This window comes from Podarcis melisellensis (genome assembly GCF_964234715.1).
Source record: "Podarcis melisellensis genome assembly, chromosome: 8".
NCBI classification, from domain to species: domain Eukaryota; kingdom Metazoa; phylum Chordata; class Lepidosauria; order Squamata; family Lacertidae; genus Podarcis; species Podarcis melisellensis.
Window position 1 is genome coordinate 45,634,525 of NC_138540.1, and position 18,678 is coordinate 45,653,202.

General features: G+C 45.4%; 1 protein-coding gene and 1 long non-coding RNA gene across 2 annotated transcripts in view; both read right to left on the minus strand.

Annotated features, from left to right (window-relative positions):
• Positions 1 to 947: 947 nt before the first annotated feature.
• Positions 948 to 17,679, minus strand: CMTM3 (CKLF like MARVEL transmembrane domain containing 3). Its single transcript, XM_081920452.1, has 5 exons — positions 17,327 to 17,679; positions 9,453 to 9,608; positions 5,680 to 5,775; positions 4,051 to 4,171; positions 948 to 3,674 (listed from the first exon to the last, which is right to left on the minus strand). The coding sequence occupies exons 1-5, from the start codon at positions 17,447 to 17,449 to the stop codon at positions 3,646 to 3,648; spliced, it is 525 nt and encodes a 174-aa protein (XP_081776578.1). The 5' UTR covers positions 17,450 to 17,679; the 3' UTR covers positions 948 to 3,645.
• LOC309375068 overlaps positions 948 to 18,678 on the minus strand; it is a 605,268-nt gene continuing 587,537 nt past the window's right edge. The window contains exon 2 of the long non-coding RNA XR_014170792.1: positions 948 to 2,588. This is a non-coding gene — a long non-coding RNA (uncharacterized lncRNA). The remainder of the gene's footprint in view (positions 2,589 to 18,678) is intronic.

Here is an 18,678-nt window from a genome sequence, read left to right on the forward strand (position 1 = left end):
CTTTAATGGCAAACAAAAACGTCGTGGACCGTTCTCTGCTCAGCGGGCCCCGCTGAGCCGGCGGATGACAGCTCCGTCTCCGCACCGTGTGCGGAGAGGGAGATGTCAGAGCCCCGCTGCTCTCAATGGGGAATCGGATGAGAGCGGACTGCCTGTCTGCTCTCATCCGATCTGATCCCCACCCAGGACAGATGGAAAATAGGGTGGACACAGTCCGGCGCCTGCCTAGTGGGCGAAAATGTGACTTTTAAAAAAAATCTTTTTAATTTTTCAATTTTCCCCACGGCACACCAGGCAACATCTCGTGGCACACTAGTGTGCCCCGGAACAGTGGTTGAAAAACACTGCTTTAATCCACCTCCAAGTGAGTTGTTGAATAGTTTAATGATGCTGAGAACTTTTACCATTCAGGCAAAAATGAAGCAATGGCCATTGATTCGTTTTTTGCATAAGTATCAATGAAGTCCAAGGGACTGTAAAAAACCCACGAGGAGCAAAAGTGCAGTTCTTCAAATCTGCAATGGTGACAGAGGTTGGGAGATGAACACAGAACACCCCGCCTCCGGTGGCTATTTATGACCCCCATGGATACTTTGTGTGCATGCTGAGCTTTCAAATTTCCTTGTGGTGGAGGGGGCAGGATATAAACTCAATAAATGTAATCTAATAAACCTTTTGCACACAGTCGTGTGGCTTTATTGACATAAATATAATGGGTTAAATGCCTCCCGAAGACCCTTCAATGGGGGGGTGGGGTGGTAGAGAAAGAATTATAGCCGGCTCTTGAAATAGCTGCTTTGGAAAAGGGGCATTTAAAAAACCAAGGGTCTGTCCTGCTCACTTCCAGATGCTAATGTCCCAAGATGCCAATGTATTTCTGTGCCCTGTGAATAACCTGTGAGAGCTGCCTGGAAGATTTAAAAAGACATCAGAAGTATGGCTACACATTTAATATCAATGAAGTTTATTCCAGCATGGTTCATAAATTCTGTGCCAGCTTTGACATGCAGTGTTAAAAAGTCAAGCGAAGACACATTAAAAAATATATCACATTCAAGTGTCTGTAAAAAAAGACAGAAATATAAAATGCCCATTTCAAGACTCCCAAGCCCATGCGCTAGACTAAGACAGGACACTTAGTTACCCTGTGAAGGAGCCAGCCTTCAAGAGGGCAGTATTTTTGTCATTTTCAAGCCTGAAAAAAGTACCTCTAGTGCACTGATAGCAAAAGTCACTGAAATAAGGATCCCCCCCCCAGTCTTAATGTATCTACAAAACTACTCTATCAATATATTGTGGCTTATCATATGTGGTAAATACTATGTAGAAAGAAATACAAAACAGATTAACCTTTTAGTTGACAAAAAAGTGGAAAAAGAAATACGGGCTTGCAATGTATAGTCATAACTCACAGTTTAAGGATGGGCTACTGATGCAGTTTAAAAACAATGCAGGTATTTGTGACTTCTTTCTCACTTGGATGTACCCAGTTGATTTTGCCCTACAAGTGCTGTTCCAGCTTGTATTACTGTTCTTCAGGATCACTATTGCTGGTAGTTTTTTTGGGGTAAATTATTCAAGCTACCGCATTAAACGCAGATTCCAATTCTCTTTTCCACCTCCTCAAATGCACTTCTGTAAACTGAATAACGGTTGATTTAGAGCAGGCATTCTCAACCTTCGGCCCTCCAGATGTTTTGGACTACAATTCCCATCATCCCTGATCACTGGTCCTGTTAGCTAGGGATCATCTGGAGGGCTGCAGGTTGGGGATGCCTGATTTAGAGGAAAACTGCATCCTAATGTTTCCCAACTGTTTCTTTGGTTCAAACAGTGTAGGCCTGTTCATATCAGTTCAGCTTTGTTAAGATTATCCTCTTTTCATAAAAGCATAGTAATTGCCCCCCCCCCAATAGAAATTCAAACTTTCCTGTGCATCATCTCAAGGACAAAGTTGATGCACCTTTAGATTGTCACTGCCAAGATCTCATTTGCTGCTATTGCTTAAAGTCCCATACAGTGGAAGAATAACAGATAGTGAGCATCCTTGCCTGCTTTCTCTAAAACAATTCATTGCTTGAAAATAAATCACCATTACATATCCTTGCCTATCTTATTTGTTAAGCCAGATATATCATGAAGGTACATGAAGTTGCCATGGGCCTTATCTAATCCTGCAAAGTCTACCCTGATGCAGCAAGTGTATAATGTATAGGAGGAAAATGTTAGATTCCCACAATGAGCATGCTCTGAAAACATTAAGCGAAAGCGGCAGGGTGGGGTGGGCTGCTTTGCTGATGTTACTTGTGTTTTTGAAAACCTTTAGTTAGATAGTTTGGTACCCAGGCAGGAGGTCTTTTTGACTCCGCTGTAATCCTTTTAATAGAGAGTAAACATGTGCTCTACCACTGACCTACAGCCTGACTTAAAAAAAATACCAAACAAAGGCTTTATAGGAAACCCAAGCACATGCCACCCAACTCAGCAAAACAGGGCACCCCTGAAGCCTACTACCATTAATCAAATACAGTGGTACCTCGGGTTACATACGCTTCAGGTTACAGACTCTGCTAACCCAGAAATAGTATCTCGGGTTAAGAACTTTGCTTCAGGATGAGAACAGAATTTGTGTTCCGGCAGCACAGCGGCAGCAGGAGGCCCCTTTAGCTAAAGTGGTGCTTCAGGTTAAGAATAGTTTCAGGTTAAGAACGGACCTCCAGAATGAATTAAGTACTTAACCCGAGGTACCACTGTATGTACTTACATCTTGCATACTATTGTGCAAGAGCTTTGAAGCTGGTCTTCTAAAGACAAAAAGCTTTGTAAGGGGGACTATAATGTGGTGAAAGTTAGGACATATATCCACTTTCTCACCTGCTTATCATATGTAATATGATAAGTTTCCTTCTCCAGCTGTTTTCCTCAACCCTTGCTAAAAAACAAACACAAGCCCATTCTTTGGAACCTTGCAGCTCTATGTATAGACAAGGGATATGGTGTTCAGAAATTGTGGGTAACAAAACTAAGTATCCCTATTTCTCTTAGTCATTCTTCTAATGCTGCTTTTCCTAAACAAAAAAAAATAAAAAATGGGATATTTCCATGCATCTGCATGTAATGTAAAGCATCAATGATGTTGGAATATGTCTTCTTCATAGCCTTTTTCCTGCATCTATTAAGTAATAAAGAGGTCTCCAACACACACACACATACAAAATCCATTTCTCATATTTCCTTTTTCTCTCTAGCTTAAAATCTCAATCTAAGGAATTGATTTTTTAAAAGAGTGCTGAAGTTCAGACTGGTTTAGAGTTTTGTGTCCAGTACTGAACAGGTTTCATGCTTGTCTGATCAATGTACACAACCCTGATTATAGTCTGTTTTTTAAAAAAAGGTTAAGAAAATTTACTGAACAGTACATTGTAGTGCTGAATGAGAAAAGACAGAGGAAAACATATCCAGGCTCAAACAGCAGCAGTTTTTCTGAGGAAGTCTTTCATGAGACTAGCATATCCTCAGCAGTGGCTTTGGTGATGATCTGTACAATGGAAATAAAAGTTCATAAAAAGGTTACAATTGCTAAAAGAAGAGAGTGCCCATTGTCCTCCCCTTTTGGCTCTGCAATCTTCTCAAGGCACTGTTGCTTCAGTCGGAATCTGAATCCGAGTCATCATCTGAAAGAGAGAGAGGTTGTCAATAATAATGTCAGGGTTGGGGTGGGCCTTATTTTATATGTGCACAATATAAATGCATTGCATTTGCAACAAACCATGCTTCCATACCTTGGTATCTTTTTGCAATACCCCATCATTCCTATAACTTTTTTAAAAATTGGATTTTGAAATGTGTGATGCACAACACAGCCAGATCATTTATTCTAAATACAGAAGCTGAAAGTTTTTTTTTTTAATTTAGCTTCTAAACAGAGGATAGCAATACTGGAGAGAAGGCTTGCTCCCATCTATTGCAGATCTACATCTAGTGCAAATATAGCCCACAAATGAGCTTGGATCTGTGGCTGATGGCAATGCAAAGCTGGTTTGTACCTACCTTCTGATTTACGTGGCTCAGGGGCATCTGAAGAATCTCCTTGCTTGAGATATGTCATCAGGTCATTAAAGGTTAGGTAGACGTAAACGCAATAGACAACTGTGGCGATGAATCCAAGCACCTGAAGAGCAAAAGGTTTTGAAAAGCACAGTTTTTGAAAAGACAGTTTTTGAAAGCACGAATGAAAGGGAAACAATTGTGCAGGAACAGCTTATTGAAAACATTTCCCTGCTGGCATCAGCTGCTGTGTGTGTCCCTATTTTAGGGAATTTCAAGCATTTCTAGTCCTCCTGAGGAGGTACAGTGGTACCTCAGGTTACACACGCTTCAGGTTACAGACTCCGCTAACCCAGAAATAGTGCTTCAGGTTAAGAACTTTGCTTCAGGATGAGAACAGAAATTGTGCTCCAGCGGCGCGGCGGCAGCAGGAGGCCCCATTAGCTAAAGTGGTGCTTCAGGTTAAGAACAGTTTCAGGTTAAGAACGGACCTATGGAACGAATTAAGTACTTAACCCGAGGTACCACTGTACTTAAAGGGTCACATCAAAGTCATACTGATTTCAGTGAATCTACTCTGAGCATGACAGTTATCAAACATAAAGAAATATTAACAATTAAAACACAAAGTTTACATCTGAGTGAAGACTAGAGCTGTGTGGAAGTAACCTTTCAAAACCCTCCACCCTAACCACAAGCAAAGAAATTGGAGGACATTCCAGGGTATGGGTTTGTTTGTTTGGTTGGTTGGTTTTTTTTTGCAAAAATGAAAAAAAAAAATTTAGAATAAATTCTGCAAAGTGGTCTTTTTCTTAGGGTGGGAGTGTGTAAGGAAAACATATCCAGTCATATCAGAAATAAACATTAGTTGAATTCAGCTCTTGTAAAAACTAGTTCTGAAGCATGCGCGCGCGCGCACACACACACACACACACAGATGTGGGTGTATTGTAAAACACCTCTTGATATAATAAAGCATAATAATATAATCACACAGCCCCCACTGGAGGATTTGTTGTGTCGCACCACAATTCTGCATTTGCATGAAGTTAGGTTGTTGTAGGGGAGCAACTGTGAAGGCTGGCTGCACAACAGCAGTGGCCATGGAGCTTCATTAATTGGGCAGACGGTGAAAAAGGTGCTTAATAGCTGCATTGTGTGACAGGATGAAGATGCAGGAGGTTATCATGGAGCTTGTTTGGATGCAAAAGGCTTGTGCAAAAGGAGGGCAAGGGAAGCATAAATAAGGGGGTGAAGGTGAAAAAGGGTGAATCTGCAGAATAGAGGAGAAAAGGGGCTCTAGAAATGGGGTTGGGAAGGTGAACATTAAGCTTAGTAGGAAGGGAAAGCTCTAGGGGGTTAATGTGGGGGAGATGGCAGGAAGATTAGTGAGGTGATCAGAAGTTTTTAATAGATTAAATACCACAGCTCTTATTTCTATATTACGATGGCCATAGCTGTTCCTTTGTATGAGTATCTCAATACCATTCAACAGATCTTCCTTTGTTTTGGGTGTTTAATCTTAGTTGCATGGAATGGATGCAAAACACCTATCAGTACCAGGTAGGTAGGTAGGATTTATCCCCTTATCATTAACTCCCAGGTATGAACCAGCCTGAAACATCAACTTACTCCTGCTGCCTTGGATGCTGTGTCAGAATATTTTGAGACTGCGGCAATCGAGATGGCAAAATATATAATAGCAGCAATGATGCCACATAAAAAGTCCTGCAAGACAAAACGTTTTGAAATCAAGTTAGGGACGAAGTTTTAAGCTGGATGGGTGGCAAGGTTATGCACAACACGCATCCCCTTAATTGCTGAAAACCAGATAGTCAATTGAAAGCCCCAAATCACTTTTAGCTCAACACTGGTGGCTCTGCCAAGTTATTAACAGGATGCAATCAAGCTTCTGCACCCAACTGCATATGAGGTTTATTTAGGTTTTGCGCTGGGTGTCTCAGCCAGACTCAGATGCACATGCTTCTCAACTATGATACCCTACTAATTCTGGATTCTCATGGGAACTGCAGAAGTGCCACTCCTCTGCACACTTGCTGGGGTGCTCTCAGCGACACCTGTTGCATAGGCTCCTTCACCTAAGCTGGGGTGTTTTATTTGGGAAGAACAAGAAGCAGAGCAATGGCTCCACTGTTGGAACCCAGTGTTGAGTAGCACAGAATTTAGTCTAAAACCTGACTAGCCGCAAAGTGTGGTGGGCAGCAAAATACGCTGGACCAATATGTTCTCTTGCCTTTAGCAAGCTCTTAAGCTGGACATGCGTTTAATCAAACCAACTGGCCCTGATCCAGCTCTAATCATATGCAACTATTAGAGGCTCCATATGGAGATGTGCCACTGAATCAAAGACCCTCAGGCCAGTTCAGTGGGGCCCAGATGAACCGAACAACACAGAAACATGCCCACTGGCTGGTCACAAAGAAGCTTCCAGGTAAATCGCTCTTACTACACAGGGCTGAAGGGTATTTCATTGCAGCCTCTCTGAGAAGCAATATACATGGATATCTTTTGTACCAAGTTCTAGAAAAGATGAGAGAACTAGTTGGCCATCGTAAGATGCAAATCCTTCAAGAATCTGAAATCCTTTGGTGATCAGAAAGAGGTTGCTATTATGCACCATGGTGAGAACTGTCCACAGTTGCTGTTCATAGACCTAACGTTACTCAGACCTCACCGCTGCAGTGCAGTTGCAGAATTTCCACAAAAGCAGACCTACAGTATCATCTTTCTATGCCATTGTTACTACTGTGCAGGTGACAATGTCTATTCTTGATTTGTGCCGCTGGGTGCTTTTTGTTTGAGACAATTCATTGGGTTAAAAGGAAAAGAAAAGCTGCTCGGTGCTTTTTGAAACAAAAACTGATTCACAGAAGCATACTTGAGCGCCTTCTTTTGACACAACACATATGGCTTTGCTTCATTACCTTGAAATCCACTGAAATTTAGTAGAGAAGTTTCCCCGTAAAACATTTGTGTTATTTTTTTTCCAGGAGAATGTTTTGTTGCTAATTCTCCCTTTTACAATTGTTTGGAGAGCATCCTATTAAGTATTTTATAAAATGGGGCAATGTTTAGGGCAAGTCCTCATTGGGTTTCTACAGCAAACGCCTAGCTCTGCTGCTTATATCTCTAACGGCAGCTTCTCAGGAAGAAACATCAAGAGGCTGATGGGAAATAATATGCTGTCATTGAGAAACTAAGCTGGAGTGCAGCTTTGCATTTTTCAAACATGGCACTGCTAAATAGGGAATTTGTTTGGAGCCAGAGCAGCACCTAGTGGTCAGTTTCAGGAGCAGCTAGTAACTATTGATAGGCTAAGTCAGGCGGAAGACAATTTTAATTTATTTACGGTAGTATTTATTTAAAGTATTTATATATTTAGAATTTCTAAGTGTATATAAAATCTTTTAAACCCATACAAAGAATGAGAACAATTAAAATTCACCCTAGAAACATAAAAATATCTTTAAATGCCTGCTAAAATAGGAAAGTCTTTGTCAAATGCATGGCTCCTGGTGGGAGCAAGCCATGTGTTTGAGCCAAGGGGACCACTAAGAGAGACTTCCCCAAAGATCTTTGAGAACTAATGTCAGGGAAGAGTGGCTTCTCTAAGGATACCTAGTGAGTTATTTGCAGAGGTTCAGTTGCACAGTCACTATGTTATATGAATACTCAACTCCATCTAAAAATAAGCTCTGATGGTAAGTGACAACAGATTTGCCATCAAAATGAAACCTCTGAAAGGCAACAGGGAAGTTCCAGTGTGTTGGGGGGAATCCCAAGGTTTGCAGATATATATTTTTTTCGGGGGGGGGGGGCGCAGGGGTACGCATACCCCTAAACATTTTGTGAATCTAAGTTTGGCCTCATTGAGGGGCAGTATTTCAATATGAGTAGAAAAATGAGAGTACCCCTAAACTTTTTTTGAAGAAAAAAGCACTGGATATACGGAAAATATTAATGGAAAACCCTCTAAGTGAGCAGCAACTAGCCCACCCCCCAAACCACTCGGTGAGGACTGAGCATGGTCAGTGGTTACAGGGCGAATGGAATGGAGGGCAGCTGGTTGGAACTGTGAACAAGGGGCATTCCACACGGCAACATTTTGCACGTTCCACTTCTGGTTGCACTAACTGATGATGATGGCAATAACGTAAATTAGATTTCATCCAAACATAGTAACAAAACTGACAAATGATGTTGCAGCTGAACAGTTTAAGATACAGTGATGTGCACCTCAGAGACCTCATATGGTACACAGTGACTGCTGTGCACAAGATGAATCTTTCAGCCTGGCACTACAAGTCATTCTGGGAGACAATATGGGCAGGTTTTTGCCTGTGGTAGCTGGGCACGAAAGCAGTCATGATACTAGGAGGTTATGCCCATCAACACTGCAGGCTCTCCCAAAATTCCCAGCTACCCATCATTCTTTCACTTCAAATGTGCACCTCCTTCACATCTTCCTTGCCAACCTTGGATATTCACTCCAAGGCTATGCAGGGATGGTCACCTGTGACTCTCCTGAAGCTGTTAGTCTCCCAATTGCCCTCAGTTCCAGACAGCAATACAGTGGTGCCTCGCAAGACAAAATTAATTCGTTCCGCAAGTCTTTTCGTCTTGCGAGTTTTTCGTCTTGCAAAGCACGGTTTCCCATAGGAATGCATTAAAAATCAATTAATGCGTTCCTATGGAAACCGCCTTCAGACCAGGTCCGGGGACAGTCTGTCCCCCGACCTCTTCTGAAGGCCGGCGGGGGGCGAAAGTCTTTGCTCCCCCCCCGCCTGCCTTCCCGGGAGAGCGGAGAAGCAGCGCTGCCTTCCCGCTCTCCCGGGAAGGCAGGCAGGGGGGACAAAGACTTTTGCCCCCCGCCCGCCTTCGGAAGAGGTCCAGGACCTCTTCTGAAGGCTGGCGGGGGGCAAAAGTCTTTGCTCCCCCCCCCGCCTGCCTTCAAAAGCCATCCGGGATAGTGGGAAGCGCTTCCCTGCTATCCCGGACCGCTTTTAAAATGCTGGCGGTGGGGAGCAAAGCCTTTCGGCCCCCGCCGGCCTTCCTGGACCTCTTCTGAAGGCCGGAGGGGGGGGGAAGGCTTTGCTCCCCACCGCTAGCATTTAAAAGAGGTCCCCGGAGATTTCCCTATGGGCTTTCTTCTTGCGAAGCAAGCCCATAGGGAAATTCATTTTGCGAAGCGCCTCCAAAACGGAAAACCCTTTCGTCTAGCGGGTTTTTCGTCTTGCGAGGCGTTCGTCTTGCGGGGCACCACTGTACCCAGAGGACCACAGATTCCCTACTGCCCAGTCTAGACAGTGACTGGCAACCCGCCGCCCCCCAACCACCATTTCATTGACTTGACTCAGATTGATCGCATGTATCCACACACTTACCGCCAAAAGCCAATAGACTGCTTTGAACCTCTCATTAAGCTTTAGAGAATAGGCAAAGAAAAAACACAGGGCCGCCAGAAGAGTTAATAGTGGTACAATCAGGAAAGACCCAGCAGAGGAGGCAATATAACAGATGAAGATGATGAACGACAGCACCTGCAACACAAAGGAGAACATTATTGGTCATCTGGGTTATTCAGCATTCATTGCAATTCGTGCTCATTATATTACTGGGGCAGTTATACACAATCATACCTTCAATACCATTTGTGCCTGCAGATAGGGACATATCCCCAGGGCCGGATTTAGGTTTGATGAGGCCCTAAGCTACTGAAGATAAGGGGCCCTTTATATGTCCAGCTGCCATTTGTCACCAACAAATTGTCACTGTTTTTTATGTTTAATATATGCTATATGGTAATTTAGGGACGCGGGTGGCGCTGTGGGTTAAACCACAGAGCCTAGGGCTTGCCAATCAGAAGGTCGGCGGTTTGAATCCCCATGACGGGGTGAGCTCCCGTTGCTCAGTCCCTGCTCCTGCCAACCTAGCAGTTCGAAAGCACGTCAAAGTGCAAGTAGATGAATAGGTACCGCTCCGGTGGGAAGGTAAACGGCGTTTCCGTGTGCTGCTCTGGTTTGCCAGAAGCGGCTTAGTCATGCTGGCCACATGACCCAGAAGCTGTAGGCCGGCTCCCTCGGCCAATAAAGCGAGATGAGCGCCGCAACCCCAGAGTCAGTCACGACTGGACCTAATGGTCAGGGGTCCCTTTACCTTTATATGGTAAATTATGGACCTAATAGGTATCTAAAGCCATTTGCACATACAAATAGGAGCCTACACAACACAAAACACTGTTGTGTTTTCCTTTAAATATTTTTGGGGCCCCCAAGAGAGTGGGACCCTAAGGTATAGCTTGTTTAGTTTATATGTAAATCCGGCACTACATGTTCCATATTTTCCTGTTGAAATCCTGTCACTTTTCATACCACAGATGCTCTGTTTGGTTTTTTTCATGTCCTGCTTTCATTGTGCTACAGTGCAAGAGTACCCTTCCAAATGGGAATAACACAGTCATATTGGAGAACAACCAACAAAGTGGAATGATGTGCAGACAGTCCAGTAGAAATCCACCACTAATGCACTATTTGGGGCTTCTCTTGCACTTCTTTCTAAGTTGTATTTTAGAACAGGGCTGGGCCCATTTCAGGCTTGCAAGACCTGCCTTCTTTATTAGAATTCCAATATCCACCAATCAGAGCCAAAGATCCAAAAGACATGTTGTATTAACAAACTTGGCACCTCTGATACTCAGCAAAAGAACTGGTTTTGAGTCTCAGAATGGAGTTCAGCCCTTTCATGCAAACATCCATTCCTTGCTTCCCCCTTTCCAAACTGCTTTAGTTTCATCAGCCTAATGTAGAGCTGGGAAGTTAGTATGGCTAAAAGAAACCCGGGAATCTGAATCTTGTCTACCTGGAAATCAGCCAGAGATTGATCAGTAGATTCCAATTCTAAAATACAGAAGTCCACATATGGCAAACTAAAGCATCATCAGGAGCACAAACCTCCAAACAATGTCATTTTTTTGGCAAAGCAAGATTAAGGCTGCAATCCTAAACTCACTTACTAGGGAGCAAGGCCCACTGAACACAGGGGAACTTTTTTCTGAGTAAACACTGCAGGAGAGACAGCAGGAAGCAAACGAGTCCATCTTAACTTTATTCTGCTCAGTTGTTCCAAGGAATCTCTGTAGAGGAAGCTGACAGCACTTCCTCCTTTTTAAAGATTTGTTAAACCACTCCAAGCAAGCAATGCAAAGCAGCAAATGCTTACTCTGAGGAAACAAGAGTCAGAAACAGTAACACAACATGCTTTATTTAGAATCTGGAAATGATTTGTCTTATAGGAACAAAAACCACATAGGCAAATACGAGTGGTATTAGCTATCTTTTTTTTAAAAAAAATGTAAATGACACTTATTTCTTCAACATTTTTGACATTTCCATTCCACTAAAACTGATTATGTAATTAATTACATTACTTTCACCATTAGGGAATGGCAGAAGCCAAATGGTTGCAGGATGGATGCAGCGCTGATTGTGATGAACACAGGATGCCGGGGGGAGGGGGTGTTTATATCGCTGCCTATATTTGAAGCTAGATTCATTGTGTTATACACACTCTCTCATATGCGCACAGACCTTCCTTTTTGGAGTTCCAAATGGCATGGTGATGGCAAGGTGGACAACTCAGGTAGTAGGGTTTTTTTTATTGCTCTGGGACTTGAGAGCAGATGGGAAGGACACTCTGAGGTAGATTCTCTTAGGGCCACTGGAAGCCTGCATCCCGGGAATCACATCATGGCATGGGGGAAGCCAGTCAGGCATCATCCATTGGTCAAAGAAGGAACAGCTGCAAGGAGATCATTTCCTCCGGCTCCATCTCCCTGCTGGGCTGCAGAAGCCAAGGGAAAGCACACTCTGGCTCTGTCCATCAGCCAACGAAACGAGCTACCAATTGCTGTTCAAGCAAGAACAGCAGCAAGGGATGATCAACGTGGCCCAAACTGGATATAAAGACCCTCTTGTAGCTCACCCCTGTGTTCTGACCTTCCTTTGCTTCCCCATGTATTAAAGGTTTGTTCTTTTTAAAATTCAAACCAAACAAAGTTGCAGTGCGATTCAAGAGGTAATGCACAAACACAAAAGATAACATCCCATTGTGATACCATGATCACTAAGCAACACAATCCACAGGTAAATTCACATCTAGTAACCCCTCCATGTTGCCACATGGCATGGTGCAGGTAGGTGAGGATCTATGCAGTTATTCATGCAACTTATGAAAGGAACCGGACATAATTAATGTTTCACAGTGCCTTTTACTGCTCTCTCCAATGATACATCAAACATTCTGGCCTTGAACTGACCCCCTGCCTCTACCTCTTCCCTCCACTCCCTTTTTCCTTGCATACCTTGCTTTTCTCGTTTGTAAACTGAATGGCTGGGCCTGTCTCCCCCTCCCTCTTTCTGTTTGATGTGAGCCACTTTGGCAGAGACAATAACTACTGGAGAAAAATACAGCAAATGAAGAAAAAGCAAATCTTGCCCAAGAAATTGCTATTCATTGTCAACAACTGTTTGTGACGTCTGTATTAGAAGGGAGGGCAGAAAGGAGGAGGACAAAGGAGGGGAAAACAAAAAATGGGACATTACAGAATCCTAGAGTTGGAATGGATCCCAAGGTCTAACCCCCTGCAATGCAGGAATCTCAGCTAAAGCATCCATGACAGATGGCCATCCAACCTCTGTTTAAAAACCTCTAAGAAAGGAGAGTCCCCCACCTCTAGTGGGAGTCTGTTCCACGGCTGAACAGCTCTTACTGTCAGAAAGTTTTTCTGAATGTTTAGTCGGAATCTCCTTTCTTGTAACTTGAAGCCATTGGTTCAAGTCCTACCTTCCAGAGAAGGAGAAAACAAACTTGCACCATCTTCCATGTGACAGCCCTTATGATATTTGAAGATGGCTATCATATCTCCTCTTCTCCAGGCCAAACATACCCAGCTCCTTCAAGTGCCTGCATAAGGCTTAGTTTCCAAACCCTTGATCATCATGGTTTGCCCTCCTCTGCACACATCCCAGCATGTCAATATCCTTCTTGAATTGTGGGGCCCAGAACTGGACACAGTATTCCAAGTGTGGTCTGACTAAGGCAGAATAGAGCGGTACTATTACTTCCCTTGATCTGGACACTATACTTCTGTTGATGCAGCCTGGAATTGTTGTTGTTTAGTCGTTTAGTCGTGTCCGACTCTTCGTGACCCCATGGACCAGGGAACGCCAGGCACCTCTGTCCTCCACTGCCTCCCGTAGTTTGGTCAAACTCATGCTGGTAACCTCGAAAACTCTATCCAACCATCTCGTCCTCTGTCACCCCCTTCTCCTTGTGCCCTCCATCTTTCCCAACATCAGGGTCTTTTCCAGGGAGTCTTCTCTTCTCATGAGGTGGCCAAAGTACTGGAGCCTCAGCTTCACGATCTGTCCTTCCAGTGAGCACTCAACAGCCTGGAATAGCATTAGCTTTTTTTGCTGCTCCATCACACTGTTGACTCATGTTAAGCTTGTGGTCCACCAAGACCCCTAGATCCTTTTCACATGTACTGCTAGTAAGCCAGGTGTCCCCCATCCTGTATTTGTGCATCTGTTTCTTCCTGCCTAACTGCGGAACCTTACAGTTGTCCCTACTGAAATTCATTTTGTTAGCTTGCACCCAGTCCTCCAATCTGTTAAGGTCATTTTGAATTCTGATTCTGTCTTCTGTGGCATTAGCTACCCCTCTCAGTTTGGTGTCATCTGCAAATTTGATGAGCATCCCTTCAATTCCTTCATCCAAGTCATTTATAAAGACATTGAACAACAATGGGTCCAGGACAGAACCCTGTGGCTCCCCACTTGTCGCTTTTTTCCCAGGATGACAAGGAACCATTAATTAGTACTCTTTGGGTTCGGTCAGTCAACCAGCTACAAATCCACCCAACAGTTACCTCGTTCAACCCACTTTTTACCAGTTTCCTCGTGAGAATATCATGGGGAACTTTGTCAAAAGCCTCACTGAAATCAAGATACACTATGTCCACAGCATTTACCTGATCCACCAAGTTTGTAATTCCATCAAAAAAGAAAAAAGAAAGAAAAAGGAATCAGATTGATCTGGAGTGATTTATTTTTGAGAAACCCATGCTGGGTCTTAGTAATCACAGCATTACTAATCACAGCCACATGCCTGCCTTCTTACATACACCTAGCTCATGGAGTGACCCTGTAAGGGGTAAGAGGAAAGGCTCTGTTTGTCTCCAGGCTTCACACCAGAACTGAATCAGATTGGCTCAATCATCTCCCCCCTACCACCCTGCAGCCGACTTTGGAATTTGGATGATGAAACTTTATAACAGGGGTGGGGAACTTATTTCAGATCGAGGGCTGCATTCCCTTCTGAGCAACATTCTGGGGGGTGGCACATGCCAGTAGAAGGCAAAGCCAGAATCAAAAGTAGGTGGAGCAATAAATGTATACTTCACCTTTATATAGTAGGGCAGTTTCTACACATATCTCTCTCTATCTTCCACCCAGATAAGAGGCACTAGCAGAGGTCAAGGATATACTCCACCCAGGCAACGAACACTTACAGCATGATGCAGGGGTGCTGAGAGGTGTGGCCTGGGAGAGCTCTGAGGGCCATACAGAGAGGCCTGGAGGTCCCTGAGCCTCCTCACCACTACCATGGGGTTGGAAAAAGGATCAGAACTTAAGACAAGATTCAATGAATCCGGGGACACTTTTCAACTTCAATGGATTTTGTATGGGGATTTTGATTTGTAAATCCGGGGACTGTCCCCAGGAAACGGAGACGTCTGGTAACCTTAACTTAAGAGCCACAGCTCACCTAGTCCAACAACCTCACAGCAGCCAACCAGATGCCTCTGGGAAGCCCACAAGCTGGACACAAAAGTAATAGCCCTCTCCCCCAAGAGCGCCACCAAGTCCCATGAGAACCAAGGAGGTCCCAGGTAGCCAGTAGCGTAGCATGGGGGGGTGCAGGGGGGGCCGGCCGCACCGGGCGCAACATCTGGGGGTTAGGGTAAGGGGGCGCAAATCCACGGGTTGGGGGCACAAATTACTTGCCTTGCCCCGGGTGCTGACAACCCACGCTACGCCACTGCAGGTAGCCAGTGTGACTAAACAGGTGCTGATGGAGCTCTGTGAATTTATTGAATCCCCTTCTGATGCTATCTGCATTCCTGATCCCCACCACATTTTGTGGCAGTGAATCCCATAATTTCATTATGTGATTTGTGAAGAAGTCCTTTCCTTTGTCCGCCCTGAATCTCCTGCCAATTTAGTTTCATTGGATGACTCACTTAACACCAGATTTTGGGAGAGGCAGCGATAGAATTTTTTCTATCTAGTATCCACTTTTTGTACAAGGCACATCATTTTATAAAAGTTATGCCATATATTCCCACCCACTCACAGAGAGAGAGATGGAGATGCTTTTAGGAGACTCCCTAGAAGAGATCTCAGCACTAGAACAATCAACAGAGCATTCCAAAACTCTGCCCCTTTCAATTTTTGTGTGAAAAGTTCCTCCCTGTGGAACGCCCTCCCATCAGATGTCAAAGAATTAAACAACTATCTGCCGTTTAGAAGACATCTGAAGGCAGCCCTGTTTAGGGAAGTTTTTAATGACTGATGTTTTAATGTATTTTTAATCATTTGTTGGAAGCCGCCCAGAGTGGCTGGGGAAACCCAGCCAGATGGGTGGGGTATAAATAATAAATTATTATATTATTATCCCTCTCAAAAGTTGCATCACCAGGTATGAATATCCAGGTAATCTGCAGCCCTGAAAAAGCTCTAAGGGCAAGATGAGGGGAGACTAGAGCAAAGGAAGCTATTTTAAACCAGGCCTTATAACCTTAATGCAGCTATTCTCAAATAAAGGAACTTCAGTGGAAGACTACAACATGAAACGGCTGGATTTGAATTTATCAAGGGATTGAATGCTATCATTTGTGGTTTTAAATGAGATAGTCATACCTTATCACGCTACAGTGAGTTAATTAACTTACCCACGATAGGATTTGTGTTATCGCCTACATTGTGTACCATCACTGCTTTCTTCCAGGCTTGGTTGTTGACCTCATCTGTTTTGCACAAACTTTGCCGGGATGTCAGGGGTGGCTCATCCTGTTGTTTCGCTGCCCCTCTTGTTGCCACCCCCACTGAAGCCTTGCTTACAAGGGTTGTGCCACAGTACTTTGTGGCGACATCTCAGCAGAAGCTGCTGCCTCTGCTCACTTCTCCAGGGCGGTGGGACACCACACCTGTGTGGAATCCACTGCTCAAAGCGGCTGCCTCAGTCCATGCCCTTAGGACTGTTATAGGCATATCCAATGTATTGAGCATTCATTCTGATTTGTTTGCCAGGACCTCACGCCAACCAATATTTATCCCACGTTTTCCACTGCATTTCCCCCTCAACTTAAAAAGACTGTGGGGTGTGTGGGGGTGCTAAGCACATTCGTCGCCCAAGAGGCCAAATCCACTTTAATTGCTCAACTTTAATATGACAGGATGCAAACTGATTTCGGTTGCAACATACAGCCAGCCTGGAAAAGGCCACCGTTATTAACCCCAGTCCTCACTATCTCTTTGACTTTATACAGTTCCTTTCCCTCATACGTCACTATTCTACAATCCCAACGCCACGAGTGCTATTCACATCCGCAACTTCATGCTTCCAAAGTGGACTCTAGCCCAGAAAAGCGTTTGGGCCGTAATAAACTGCTTAGCTTTCACGGTGCCGGAAGCCTCTTTCTTTGTTTTTACTAGTACAGAAGTCGCCCGGGCCTGTGCCTTCTCTTGTCTCTCCCTCTCCCCTCCGGGGTGGGCGTGGTGGCCACCATCGGGGTCCCTGGGAGGCGAGGGGGAAAAAATCCTCGTTTCTAGGCGAATCCTACAGGACGCCTGCTGGAGCCAGTCCTGGTTTTCCAAGGGCCTCAGGCTGCGATCCAGCGCGCACGCTTTACCTGCGAGTAAGCGCCTACTGGGCAGAGCTCGATTCTGAGTCCACGGGCACAGGAAAGATTGCTGTGGGAAAGGGTCACGTTCAGGGCAAAGGAACCCGACCTCGTTTCCCTCCTTTGCTCCTGGCAAACTTCCCGCGGCGTGGAAGCCTTTTGCGAGCAGAGACTGCAGATTCTCCGCCGCCGCCCCACTTCCTCGTCCTCTCCGCCTCCCTTCCCCACGCGCAGCCCTTGACTCGAGTTTGCAACGCATTCGCCCCCGCCCCCCCCTTCCGCGCCCCATCTTACCGCCTCGGCCAGCAGGAGCCTCCCTTTGCCGGAGCTCAGAAACTCCTTGAAGGATAGGAGCAGGCGAGCCCCCGGCGGAACTGCGCCGCCGGACTCGGGATCCTCCGCTTCGGCTCGCTCCATGCTCGGCTGCGCGGAGGCGTCGCCTGGCCAAGAGCGGAGACCGGAGCGCCCCGCCGAGTTTGAGAGGGTTTTTTTTCTCTCGTTTTCAAAGGGAGGGAAACGGAAATCCTGATTCTGCGGAAATGGGGGGCAGAAAACGCCGAGCCGAAGAAAAAAAAAAAGTTTCCTCAGCGGTTGCCAAATCTACAGCTGGGGACGCTGCCGAGCAGCCGCTGCCGCGCGGCAATCTCGTGCGCCCCGCCCCTTCCGACGAAGAGCCGGGCGGGCGCCACGTTAGGCGACCCCCGCCCCCGACTCGTGCAGCGGCTGGAAACAGGGAGTACTTCCTCAGGCGAGTCCGTGCATCTGTTGCAAACCCCAGGACGTGACCCTCGGGGAGCTTGCGCCCCGTTGCAGTTTTGCTTCGAAGGATTCGAAGAGCCTTGCTGCATCAGAGATGGAAGATCCACCTGGTCTCTGTTTCCTAGAGCACCCAGCGGCCAACAGCCACGGTCACTTCCACACGGGACATTTAAAACACGCTTGTACCCCTTTTAACAGTCTTGAATTCCCGCAAAGAATCCTTGGAACTGTGATTTAAAGGGTACAGGCTTTGCAGAGCTTCAGTTCCCAGCATAGCTGCCAACTCCCAGGGTGCCCGAGCACCCACAAAATTCCCCATGAATGGGCCGGGCACCCACAAATTTTGGTGCCAGGGCTATGCACACTGCATGGCACCCACAGCCCCGGGACCCATGGGACTAAATTGGCACTCCTGGTTCCCAGCACCCCACACAAATGACACTTCCCAGGATTATCAGTGGCTCTTGAAGTGGTTTTTAAGAGTGGGTTTTACCATATGGTGAAGATGTGATATAGATGACTCTGAACGTTCACAAGCAGCCCATTCTCACCAGTCACACCCTGTTGGCAGAAAAATAACAATGGCATGAAGACTTAGTTTGGGCTGGGTATGCGGATGAGACCCAGCTCTACCTCTTAGTTAAAGCAGATCCAGTGAAGGCGGTGAATGTCCTGTGTGAGTGGTTGGAGGATGGATGGGGTCTAACGGATGGAGGCTGAATTCCAACAAGACAGAAGTATTGTTTCTTGGGGGCAGAGAGGGCAGAGACATCTGAAGGCAGCCCTGTATATAGGGAAGCTTTTTAAGGTTTAATGTTTTACAATGTATTTATATACAGTGGTACCTCGGGTTAAGAACTTAATTCGTTCTGGAGGTCTGTTCTTAA

Bases quoted from the DNA above. Each gene is read 5' to 3' on its own strand.
- CMTM3 (XM_081920452.1), bottom strand. From the start codon at position 17,449: ATGGAGCGAGCCGAAGCGGAGGATCCCGAGTCCGGCGGCGCAGTTCCG. The intron at 9,609-17,326 runs GTAAGATGGGGC...TTTGTGTTGCAG, and splicing joins GGCTCCTGCTGGCCGAGGCG to GTGCTGTCGTTCATCATCTT. The intron at 3,675-4,050 runs GTAGGTACAAAC...TCTCTCTTTCAG, and splicing joins TGAGCCACGTAAATCAGAAG to ATGATGACTCGGATTCAGAT.